This window comes from Pelodiscus sinensis, chromosome 1 (genome assembly GCF_052426305.1).
Source record: "Pelodiscus sinensis isolate ZL-2025 chromosome 1, ASM5242630v1, whole genome shotgun sequence".
Taxonomy (NCBI): Eukaryota; Metazoa; Chordata; order Testudines; family Trionychidae; genus Pelodiscus; species Pelodiscus sinensis.
Genome location: NC_143052.1, coordinates 317,987,800 through 317,999,816, shown reverse-complemented (window position 1 = coordinate 317,999,816; position 12,017 = coordinate 317,987,800). Strand labels below are relative to the sequence as shown.

The 12,017-nt window shown below is 41.0% G+C and overlaps 1 protein-coding gene across 2 annotated transcripts in view; it reads right to left on the bottom strand.

Moving 5' to 3' along the window:
- The window catches only part of DYNC2H1 (dynein cytoplasmic 2 heavy chain 1), a 328,959-nt gene that overhangs the window by 212,476 nt on the left and 104,466 nt on the right, over positions 1–12,017 (bottom strand). For both annotated transcript variants that reach the window (XM_089775660.1, XM_089775659.1), the window contains exons 45-50: positions 11,564–11,708; positions 9,477–9,579; positions 7,765–7,932; positions 7,522–7,652; positions 6,028–6,276; positions 1,626–1,734 (exon numbers count right to left, since the gene is read on the bottom strand). In XM_089775660.1, coding sequence (XP_089631786.1) covers positions 1,626–1,734; positions 6,028–6,276; positions 7,522–7,652; positions 7,765–7,932; positions 9,477–9,579; positions 11,564–11,708 — 905 coding nt within the window. The remainder of the gene's footprint in view (positions 1–1,625; positions 1,735–6,027; positions 6,277–7,521; positions 7,653–7,764; positions 7,933–9,476; positions 9,580–11,563; positions 11,709–12,017) is intronic.

The window sequence follows — 12,017 nt, the reverse complement described above, 5'->3', positions numbered from 1 at the left end:
CACCATTTTTGTAGGTAAGCCCTTCTTGTACTCTGTTTGCAACAGTTCAGGATTAAATTAAGAACTTCCTCTAGACAGATCTGGTTTTGCAACTCATCCCTGGAGGAACTATGCCTTGAGGTGGAGCTTGCGTATGTCGGAATGAAGTACTTGGCCCTGGTCCTGAGAATATCCAGCCATGGTGGAAGAGGAATCAGAGGAGCTACTGACAGTTGCAACAGTCAGGGGAATCAGGTCTGTTTGGGCCAAGAGCTATAATGATGACCCTGTCCCTGTCCTGTTTTCTCTTTTGTATGAATTTGCCAACAAGGGGAAGAGGTGGAAAAGCATACAGAAGGTTGCAGGACCAGCTGATCATCATGGTGTCTTCTATGGAGCCCTTGCCCAGCCCTGCCCTGGGACAATATTTGGGGCATTTGGCATTGTGTGATGTGGTAAATAAGTCTATTTCTGCAAACCCTCACTTGAGTAATACAGTATGCAGGGCTTGGGAGTGTATCTCCCATTTCTACTTGTGATGAAATATGCAGCTTAGATGGTCTGCGGTGACATTTTGCTTGCCTAGGAGGTATACCGCTAATATGGTGACCTGGTGGTTGATGCACCACTGCTACAGTTCTGTCACCTGACAGGGCTCCACCTTGGTGATTTATATAAAACATGCAGTATCCTCATAGACTTGCCCCAGATTAGGGGAACAAAGTATTTGCATGCTCTTCTTACTGCACGGTGTTCCAGAATGTTGATCTGCAGGCTTAACTCTGGAGGAGTCCACATTCCTTGTGCATGTGACCATTGGGCACCCCAGCCCTCCAATGGTCTGTAGTTATGTGTATGGAAGGAGCCGCCCATTTACTGGAAGGACACTCCTGAACAAAGATTGATTGCCTATAACTACCATATCAGAGATTCTCTGACCTCCTTAGTAGGACTTAGTCGTTTGTGTAAATGGAAGCCAGACTTGTAGAAACCTCATGCGGAGCCTGGCATGTGGAACCACATACGTGGCTGCGGACATGTGACTGAGAAGCTGAAGACATTGTTTGGCAGATACTACAGGGCTGTCTATGATCATCCTTGCTAAGACAGCCAGTACGCAGAATCATGGAGCGCTGCTATGTTCCGACCAAACTGGGAGCAGTTGAGAAGGAACTGAGGTTATTTGAGAAGGAACTGAGGTTGACAGTGCTCGTGTGTCGGCATGTTCGCTATCGCGCAAACAGTGCACTGGAACCAAGGGGGATACAGCTGCTAAAAAGACACATACAGTGGAGTGCTCACCGAGACACTCCTCAAAGAAGAAATTTAACATTTTCCCATTAGTGGCAGAAATTCTGGTGGTTTGTATTCAAAGGTCAGACTTAGTCCTGGAACCCCCAGCAACAATGAATTGTTTCTGAATTCCACAAGAAACATTTATGATGAATTAGCAGAGAAACATTGCAACAGAAAATATAGTATAGGACACTTCTACTTACAAAAACTTCTTTAAAAGAAAGTTATGTTTCAAAATCAGGAAATGGCAGTTATATTATTGCCCATGCAACCTCAATTCTCCCCTATTCTGTGCCCACCCAGTGCACTGAATTAAGGTAAGTTCCTGGGGAACCATAAGTTCATCTCACCTGATGACAACAGACTGTTGATCATCTCAAGGAATGTGGAGTGGACAAACTGATAGTCTTCCAGCAACAATACAACCTGCTTTGCTTCGATACCAGCAAGCTGCATCACCTAATAGTATGGAAGTGATTTAAATCGAATAAAAAAGAATTTGTACATTCTTTTATAATAGACTTTTTATAAATCATCAAATTTCATTTATATTTATTTATTCTCCCCACAGGTTCTGCATTATTTCATTTATATATTCTTAAAAGATGAACAGATTATTTTGGTCACCTTATTAAACAGTCTACATGGAAGAACTGATTTCTAATTAGAAAATTATTAAGGTAAATACTTTGATACTTGCATGACATTTAGGACCAAATTTTCCAAATATGGCCTCAAATTGTACCCATAAAAGTATGCAGTTGGAGCTCCCTTTATTGTAGGCACTGTATTGTAGAATTTTCTTGTGCAGTTCTGGAGACCATTTCAGGAATTTTGACCCTCTAAGTTTTGTTTCTTTGTTTTAATTTAAAGGGTATATCTTTTTAAATCACTAGACAAAGTATATTGACAATATACTTGACAAAGTATATTGTCCTGACCCCACATAAGCCATACTAAAACAGGATATCCTCAAATGAAGCTACAAACCCATATTCTAATGAAAATCAAAGAGATGGAACAAAATTTTAAATATATATTTTCAGAAATGGGGATGTGCTTCCCCAGAAAAAAATATAAATCTTGACATTAGGTTCTGATCTTACAAATTATTCTGTAGTAGCAGACCCCCGCACCTGGAAAGCACCCTAAAGAAATCAGGCTACATCTAGACTACATCCCTTTTTCAGAAAAGGGATGTAAATTAGACGTATCGCAATTGCTAATGAAGCGGGGATTTAAATCTCCCGCGCTTCATTAACATAAAGATGGCTGCCACTTTTTTTCGGCACGGAGCTTTGTTGGAGAAAAGCGCCAGTCTAGACGCTGATCTTTCGAAAAATAAACCCTTTTCCGAAAGATCCCTTATCACTCTTGAAATAAGGGTTCATGTAAGTGAGGCTTCATGTAAGTGCAAGCGTACACACATGGAAGATATGGACCTGAGAGGGAAACTTTATCTGTGTCTTTACAGAGCTTAATACAGTGAGTCATTGATACAGGTTGAACCTCCCAAATCTGGGACTCTCTGCTCCAGCAACATCTGTAATCCAGCCCTGGAGGTGGGAGCAACGTAGGGGCTAGGGAGCCCTTGCTAGGACAGGCAGCATCTGGAGAGCCCGGCCCCAGACCGAGAATCTTCGGCATCAGCAGAGCCAGGTGGCAGCCAGAGAGTCCAGACCCCAGCCAGGAAACTTCCAGTTGCAGAGGAGCTATTGGAAACCAGGGGTATGTCTACACTACAAAGTTAATTCGAACTAACAGCCATTAGTTCGAATTAACTTTAATAGGGGCTACACATACAAACCGCTAGTTCGAATTTAAATAGAACTAGTGGAGCGCTTAATTCAAACTAGATAAACCTCATTCTACGAGGACTAACGCCTAGTTTGAATTAAGTAGTTTGAATTAAGGGCTGTGTAGCAACTTAATTCGAACTAGTTGGTGGCCACTCTGGGCCAAACCAGGGAAACTCTGCCCCCCTCCCAGCCCCGGAACCTTTAAAGGGCTACGGTCTGGCTACAGTGCTTGTGCCAGTTGCAAGACTGCCAGCGCCCAGCCAGCAGACCCTGCACCTGGCACAGCATGAGCCAGCCACCCGCTGCCTCCCAGCCCTTCGCCTCTTCCCAGGACCAGGCTGGCGGCTCCCAGGAGCCTGCCTGGGACTGCAAGAGGTTGGCGCCTGCTTGGTCGAGTGCAGAGATCGTGGACCTCATCGAGGTTTCGGGGGATGCCTCCAACGTCCACGATCTCTGCACTAGGCATAGGAATATGGCCGTCTAGGACAGGATAGCTGCCAGCTTGGCCACCAAAGGCCACATGCAAACCCAGGAGCAGGTTTGCATGAAAATCAAGTTGGTCCAGTGAGACCCCTGACCCTGAGCTTAGAACATAAGAATGGACGTACTGGGTCAGACCAAAGGTCCATCTAGCCCAGTAGCCTGTCTGCCAACAGTGGCTAGCACCAGGTACCCCGGAGGGGATGGACCGAAGACAATAACATAGGGTATGTCTACACTACCACCCTAGTTCGAACTAGGGCGGTTAATGTAGGCAACCAAAGTTGCAAATGAAGCCCGGGATTTAAATATGCCGGGCGCCGCCATTTTTAAAGCCCCGGTAGTTCGGACTCTGTGCCCGTGGCTACACGCGGCACGGAGTAGGTAGTTCGAATTAGGCTTTCTAATTCGAACTACCGGTACTCCTCATGCCATCCATCTCCAGCCTTCCATAAACAGAGGCCAGAGACACCATTCCTACCCCCTGGCTAATAGCACTCCATGGACCCAACCTCCATGAATTTATCTAACTTCTCTTTAAACTCTGTTATAGTTCTAGCCTTCACAGCCTCTGGTGGCAAGGAGTTCCACAGGTTGACTAGGAGTTGTGTGAAGAAGAACTTTCTTTTATTAGTTTTAAGCCTGCTACCCATTAATTTCATTTGGTGTCCTCTAGTCCTTATATTATGGGAACTAATGAAGAACTGTTCTTTATTCACTCTCTCCGCACCACTCATGATTTTATATACCTCTATCATATCCCTCCTCAGTCACCTCTTTTCTAAGCTAAAAAGTCCCAGTCTCTTTAGCCTCCCTTCATATGGGACCTGTTCCAAACCCCTAATCATTTTAGTTGCCCTTTTCTGAACCCTTTCCAAGGCCAAAATATCTTTTTTGAGGTGAGGAGACAACATCTGTACACAGTATTCAAGATATGGCATGCCATAGTTTTATACTTCCCCCTCCTCCTTCTTCCCCTGGCTTCCCCCTTCCAGCTCCCTCCTCCCAGGTTTCCCCCTCTCTTCTCCCATCCTCTCTCTTCCCCCTCCCACCTTCTTTTCCCAGTCTCCCCAGAGGTTAATCTCCCCCCCCCCCCCCAGTTTTGTTACATAAAGAGAATTTCTATTTTTGAACACACGTGTCCTTTATTTTTTACTTCAGGAAGGGGGGCTGGGGGGGGTAAGTGGAAGGACATGAGGGAGGAATGGGGCATGAGATCCCGATAGGGAGTATTGGGGTGGCTCTGCGGGCTCCTCGGGGTGAAAGCTCTTCTGCAGGGCCTCCTGGATCCTGACAGCCCCCCGACTGACCGCCCCCCCCCCACGGATAGCAGCCTTCGGCAAGTACAGCTGGGCTGATGGCCGAGTGCTGTGATGTGTCGAGTGTGGGCACTCAGGGCACTCCAAGATAGGACTGCTTTGCTGTCCCTCATTGAGTTAGACAAGCAAGTGGGGAACCCTGAGAACTGTCTGTCCGGGGTGAGGGTAGGGTCCCTTTAAGCACAGCCCTCGGCTAGCCTGAGGCAGCAGATCCACACTCTAAGTCCGGCCAGCCTTAACTTCAGTTCAGGGTTTACTCCACGTGGACATGCTATTTTGAATTAGCAAAATGCTAATTCAAATTAGTTTTTAGGTCTAAATGCACTAATTCGAATTAGCTTAGTTTGAATTAACTAATTCGAATTAAGTTAGTTCAGATTAGTGCTGTAGTGTAGACATACCCTAGACAATCACAGCCAGAAATCCCGGCAAACCCCTGGTGGTAGCGTGGCCGGGGTGATCGGACAGCTTCTGACGAGGACAACCCCCCCAGTTGAAGCGGCGGTGGCAGAGGTGGGTATCTGGGATCCCCAGCGGTAGTGGAGCCAGCCCTAGAAGCAGGACACCCCGGCTGGGGAACCCCTGGCAACAGCAGGGACGGTGGTGACTGGGTGGCCTCGGCCCGGAACCCCGGGGAATACCCTGGGGTAGCAGGCGGGCAGCAGGGTGGGGAGTTATACCTGGCCAGTGTGACGGGAGCCAGCGGCAAGGCAGGGAGCTCCAAGAAGAGGAGCCTGGGAGCAGGGCAGCCAGCAGGGAGAACTGACCTCCCCTGGTCCAGCAAATTCCCAGGTCTGGGACAGTTCAGGTCCTGAGGGTGCCGGACCAGGGAGGTCCAACCTGTACCAATAGTATACATAACTGTCAAAAATAAAATTCATAAGGAAAGATTTTATAAAGTGATCTGCACCAGAACTAGGACCAAATTTGCAAAAAAAGCTGAGCACTCTGTTGCTCTCCCTGAGAACAACAGGAGCTACTGAAACTGAGCTCTTTTGAAAATCTGGCTACTTTATTTAGGTTCCCAAATGGGTCTGAGCTGTCCTGAAAATCTGACACATTTTTATTTTGTGTCTTTCAAATTTCCCTTAACTATTCAATTTTTTCTACACCATTTAAATTAACTACAGAACAGAAAAAGGTGAAAGACACACCTGTTTAAGATCATTTTTGAACTGTTTCATTTCATAACCTCTGGAAATCTTGGGAGTAATCAGAATTGATCCATGCATGTGACTAACTAAAGAAGTAACAGTCCGACGACCCACACCACTACGTCCTGCTAAAAGAAGTGATCCTCCAGGAAAACTCAGTACTCTGTCTATCCTGGAAACATAATTGAGGACTTCTTGGAAAAGTAAAATCTCTATCTCCTTGTTATCTCGTCCATAATGAATAATACCCTGTATAAAATTAGAGAAATTAATATTTGTGTTAATAATAGATGCATGTGCAACTACTGAATGTGATCATGTCCAACATTTTACAAAGTTGAGAAATAGTCAAACAATTTGAAAGATGACACTAACGTTCTTTACAAACAAAACTATTTAATGCTGTAGAAGTTTGTAACCTTGCTGTCCCTATTCCAGCAGTGGTCATACTTTAAAGTCCTAGTAAACAAGTCACTGAACCCCAAGGCCCAGAGTAGCACAAACCCAAAGAAGGTATACTCTAGATTAATGATTACAAAATCCACTGAAACACAAACAAACCAATGTATGAATTCAAAATATATAAGCAGCCAGAGTGATAGATCCAGACAAACTGTGCTCAGAACCACCTTTTTTAATCATCTGATCCTTGGCCCTGATTAGGGACCAAACTGGCCACTGACATAACTTAGAACAGTCTTTAGGCTCCTATGAATTATACCAACTAGAGTGAGCACCTATACAATCCAATATGACCTCAGGTTTTAGGACTGAATTATTCTGCTCTTATCATACTTCACAGTACTGAGTCAGACACTACTTTGAAATCCAGCATTGCTATGAGGTCATAGAGCTCTCTCTCTCTTTCTGGGATCCCTCAAATTGAATAAGATTTCCCCTTCAATGCCTACAACTGAGAAGTAGAGGTGTTTATCCAAGGAAGAGCCGGTGAGTGATAGTGTTTTATGTGGAGACGTCATTGCACATCAGCATCTACACGATGCTTAAGCACTACACATCTGACAAAGAAACTCCTAGAGTTTTAAGACCACCAAACCTTGTCCATGCTCAGTATCCTCCATAGGCTCCACCTGGGCAGAATAGGGGAGAAAGAGCTACTGAGGATTATTTGGAATTGTGGGGAATTGATTGGCATGATTTTCCCATCTTCAGGCCCTACAACTCAAGTTGGTGTGGAAGTCTGGAATACTTCCTTCCACTATGACCTGACTATCCTCAGAATCATTCAGATCAATTCAGAGAAAGCACAGTACCTCTTCCTCCATAGGCTCTAGATTTGTCCTTTCTTGCTGAAAAGCATGCCAACTTTTATTTCTAAAATAACTCTATCTCCCCTTTAAAATACAATGTAAATGCCATACTATAACCAAAAGAAATATGTCTGGCAACATCATTCTGGCTTTTTTAACAATGTACACATGTAACTGTAGGTTTCTGAAAATCTTTTGTTCATATTTCTTCTTCTTGACGCACCTTTTTGATAATATCTTTTAGGTCAGCTGAATTTAATCTACCAAGTGGTTTCCCATGAGGTGGTAATGCCTGCTCTGGTGCTCTGAACGCTCCTGTCTCATGGCGCGCTCCCCATGTTACATAGAAGCTATCTGCAAAAATATAACCATAACTGTGATAAAAGTCTACATTCTAAGTGATAAAGACAACTTCTTACCAGGAGTTTCAACAAATCTCATTTCATACATTTTAATTTTTGTATACCTGCCATATTTTCCAGGATATCTGAGCCCCAGTCTCCTTGAAATACTTTCATTAAAATATTATCAAATATGAGGAGTTCTTTAGCGCTGACAATTTTGTCACGGAAGAGGCGACGGGCTTCATAAGCAACAATTTCCAATATGTAATCTAGTGTTTGTGTTGATGATCCTACAAAGTCCATATATATACACACATATGTTTAATTTTTATATTTGCATAATACAATTTCAAAGATTTAAAATACTGTATTTCAAAATATAATCAAATTGAAAAACAATAAATTAGATTACATACCAAAATCAACACATCAAGAGGGAAGATGTAAAAGAAAAACCAAGCATTATAATTTAAAAATAAATTATGCATACAAATAAGATAAATTACACAAGAACACAGAGAAATAAATACTTATCTGCAAAATACACTGATGTTTAACAATTGCCTAAAGTACTCAAGGTATTGAACACAAAATAAAGGTATTGTAAAAAAATAATAAAATACTACCCTCTTAAAACAGAACCCTATACAAATGTCTAGGGATCCAGTTTTAAAGGGGCCACAGAAAGCAACTGGTGATATGTCTACACTGCAGTGTAAAACCCATGGTTGAACTCAGGCTCAAACCTAACCCTTCCCCTCTGTCATCTACACGCAGATCACTGTAACCAATGACTTGGACCAAGTCCCAGAACACCACCGAAATGGAGGGATCAAGCCTGAGTTAAGCCAGCACCCAGAGTTCAAGACCCATTACTTTTTCAGTGTAAATGCAGCCCTGCTAGACTCTCAGGGCACATCTACACTACACGGAAAATAGATGCTGCCACAGTCAATCTTCCAGGATTCGATTTACTGGGTCTAGTATAGACCCCCTAAATTGAACTCAGAGGGTGCCCCTGTCAACCTTCCACTATATGAACGGCACGGAAATGCAATGTAAGATGGGTCAACTCCAGCTACGTAATTTACGTAGCATGAGTTCTGTATTTTACTTTGACCCTTTGATGTAGTGTAGACCAGGCCTAGGAGTCCACCAAAAATGCTCCACAGTTTCATGGGACAACTTTCTTTGTTCTCTGGACAGTCAAGTTTGGTAGACATTCGAGTTTTCCCATACTGCACCATAAACAAAGGGCTACAGTTGCCACATTTTAGAATCACTAAGTATGAGCTATGAGTGATTGAATTTAAGTCCACACAATGCACATGCTGGAGCCCTAGATTGGGATCCAAGCTTCAAAATTCCTAACCTGGGGATACAAATAATTGCATATACTCAAGCCCTACATTAACAAACCTGGGGTCTGCGAATTCGAGTTCTACTAATCCTGACCTTGCATGCAGTGTACACAAATAAATGCAAAATACAAGAGACATCATCAAAAACCAGATCTGCTGCAGAAAGTGGAGCCCCCGGACTTCATAATGCCTGAAGTGAGCAACCCAGACTTTATCTTCTTTAAATTCAGGATAGTTCCCACCTGTATTTTAAAATATCATACTATTTTCAAAATTAAAAACAATAACATAGCTTTCATGAAATGGGATTTCTGTTCAACTGACATTAGGACCAATCCTACAAACTTTGCAGGTTTAAATATGGGTTCAATGTATGAAGAGTTTGCAGGAAAGGTCAATAAAAGAAATGCATCACTAAATGTTTGGACATTCTGAAAATGTTTTGTCTTTTAGAACAAATCAAGATGACTTACCTCCTGTTAAGTCATATCTGAATAAGCCAAGAACCCACTGAGTAAGAATGCATGGTGCAAAGAGGTAATGACTATGATCATCAACTGTAAATTTTGCTCGTATCTGAAAACATAAATTATTCACAACACAATTTATATTTTAATTACAAAGACTTCTTGACAATGCAGTTTAACAATTTTCTATGCTTTCATTGAATGTATTTATTTGAAGTGTATAAGTTTGATTAATTCATCTAAAAAATACACAGCTTGGATTGTTTATATTTTGCTTTCGGGCCAAAAAAGCACTCTAAAATATTTATTATACATTATTTCTGAGAAAAACGTTTATGTTGGAAAATTAGTTCCTTTCATGGGAACAATCTCTCTACAAGTCTAAATCATCTATAATTGGGTTGATTTTTGTAGTTTGGCACCAAGAGAAGAATATTGTCCAGATTTTTAGATAGACCAAAGGGTGAAAGACCTGTGAAAGCTATTAGGAAGCTATTGCAAGCACATTTGATATGTATACAATACATTCATTCAAAAGATCTGTAATCAGACAAATCACATGTATTAAGTATGATTGCATAGAGAGTAGCATTGCTTATATATGGTACATGATTTGTAAAGATACGAGGTGCATTTCTGGATCGATGATGTTATAAATGTAAAATACAATGAATAAAATAAATTAACAACAATGCATATCATAATTTGGATGACTGATATTAGAAATATTAACTATTTACTGATATCTGAAAATGCACTTTGATTTTTAACTCATGGTATAACTACATAGTCCTGAGGCTGTAACAATTATCTAGACAGATTTACTAAGGAATAGGACATATGAAACACATAGAAGACATGAGACTGCAATTGTTTACCAAAAAGATTACACATATTTTGATCTGGTTAGACTATTACATGTAAGTTACTAATGCTTAAAATGTGTATTCTCAAAAGATAGAAATGTTATTATTTCTTTAATGGTAGTATTTCTTTAATGTATTTGTTGTGTTAAATCTACCAATTGAGGTTTGAAATGGTTTATGGGTAATACAACTCTCTGCATGGAGAGAAATGGACTAATTATTAAATTCTGTAAGGTTGGTTTTCTCCCCACAGCAATCTTTTATCATCATAAAGATCCAGCCTTCCACTAATGGAAACCTTCTGACTAATCTAAGTCTGCTTAATCAAAATTTTCAAGCATCTCATAACCTTGCCTGACTGGAATGACACTTGCACACAGTTCTTCGAAGATTTGAATTAAGTGACTAGTTGGAAGTTGTTTTGACTGGATGTGATAATTCTACTTAGATGTGTATTAAGCATTTGAATCCCAATTCATGTAATTAGTCCTACTAAATCCAGTAAGACTATGCTTAACTCTTTAAAGTGTTTATTTATGTGGTTGGCTGGGATACTAAAATTTTGAGTGAGAAATTAAAAATGTATGTATGTGTGCGCCCAAATGTCATGTTTTAGGTGCACACCATTTAGAACACTTAATCCTAACTATGTATGGCCTCCATCATACAAAATGATAGTATCTGAACAATTTGCAACCTTCAGTGTAAAGTAGAGTCATCCTCATTTTAAAGAACAGGAATGGAGGCACAAGGAAGCTGAATTTACTACTGTAAATGGTAGACTGTCTGGAACTCTAAGTCTTTAAATCATGATTTTGAGGACTTCAGTAACTCTGGAAGAGGTTATGGATCTTTTGATGAGGTTCTATGGCCTAAAATGTGCAGGAGGGCTGACTTGATGCTGCTTTCTCACCTTAAAGTCTATGAGCCCATAAGTGACTTATCCAAACACACATAGAAAGTTTGTGATGCAGCAAAGAATCAAATGCAAGTCACATAAATCCTACACTAGTGCCCAACCATTGGACCATCTTTTATGTCCACAGCCAAATTTGTGTACCCTTTAGTTCATTTCTGAGATCAAAATTAAAAATTACTTGCATTTACATTTTAATAATGATGAAACATTGTATAATCTCTTATTACTCTGAATCCAGAGATTAAAAGGCATAGCCACTTCTAGATTTTTCACCTCCATTTCCCAAAAAAGAAATCAAAGAGCTATACCTGCTCATACACTTGAACCATAGATCCTGCCAGCTGATGTATTTTTGGTAAGGAACCCCAAACTGAGTGATTCTTTAGGTTTTTGTGAAGCACAGGCTCTAAATATGCACTATAAATTGTTTGCAGCTGGTCTCTTTCTGGATAGCTAGATGAAAAAAAGAAGATTATGATGTATCAACATTCCTAACTTCTACTATAATTTACTCTAAAGCTTGAATAAATATAGTCTTAGTCCAGTAGTAATTTAAATTCATTTTGGTTTTATCTGAATATGCCATCTTCAGAGACTCGCCGTGTGTATCTATAACTATGTTCCAATTTATAAGCCCTTTCTCATAATGCATTTAATCCACTAACCAAGCAGCACTTTAAAATAAGGCTGTAAAGTTGTAATCTACTGAAAGCAAAGTAATATTACTTGAAAACTTATTTCAGATACTTAGGCAAAATAAAG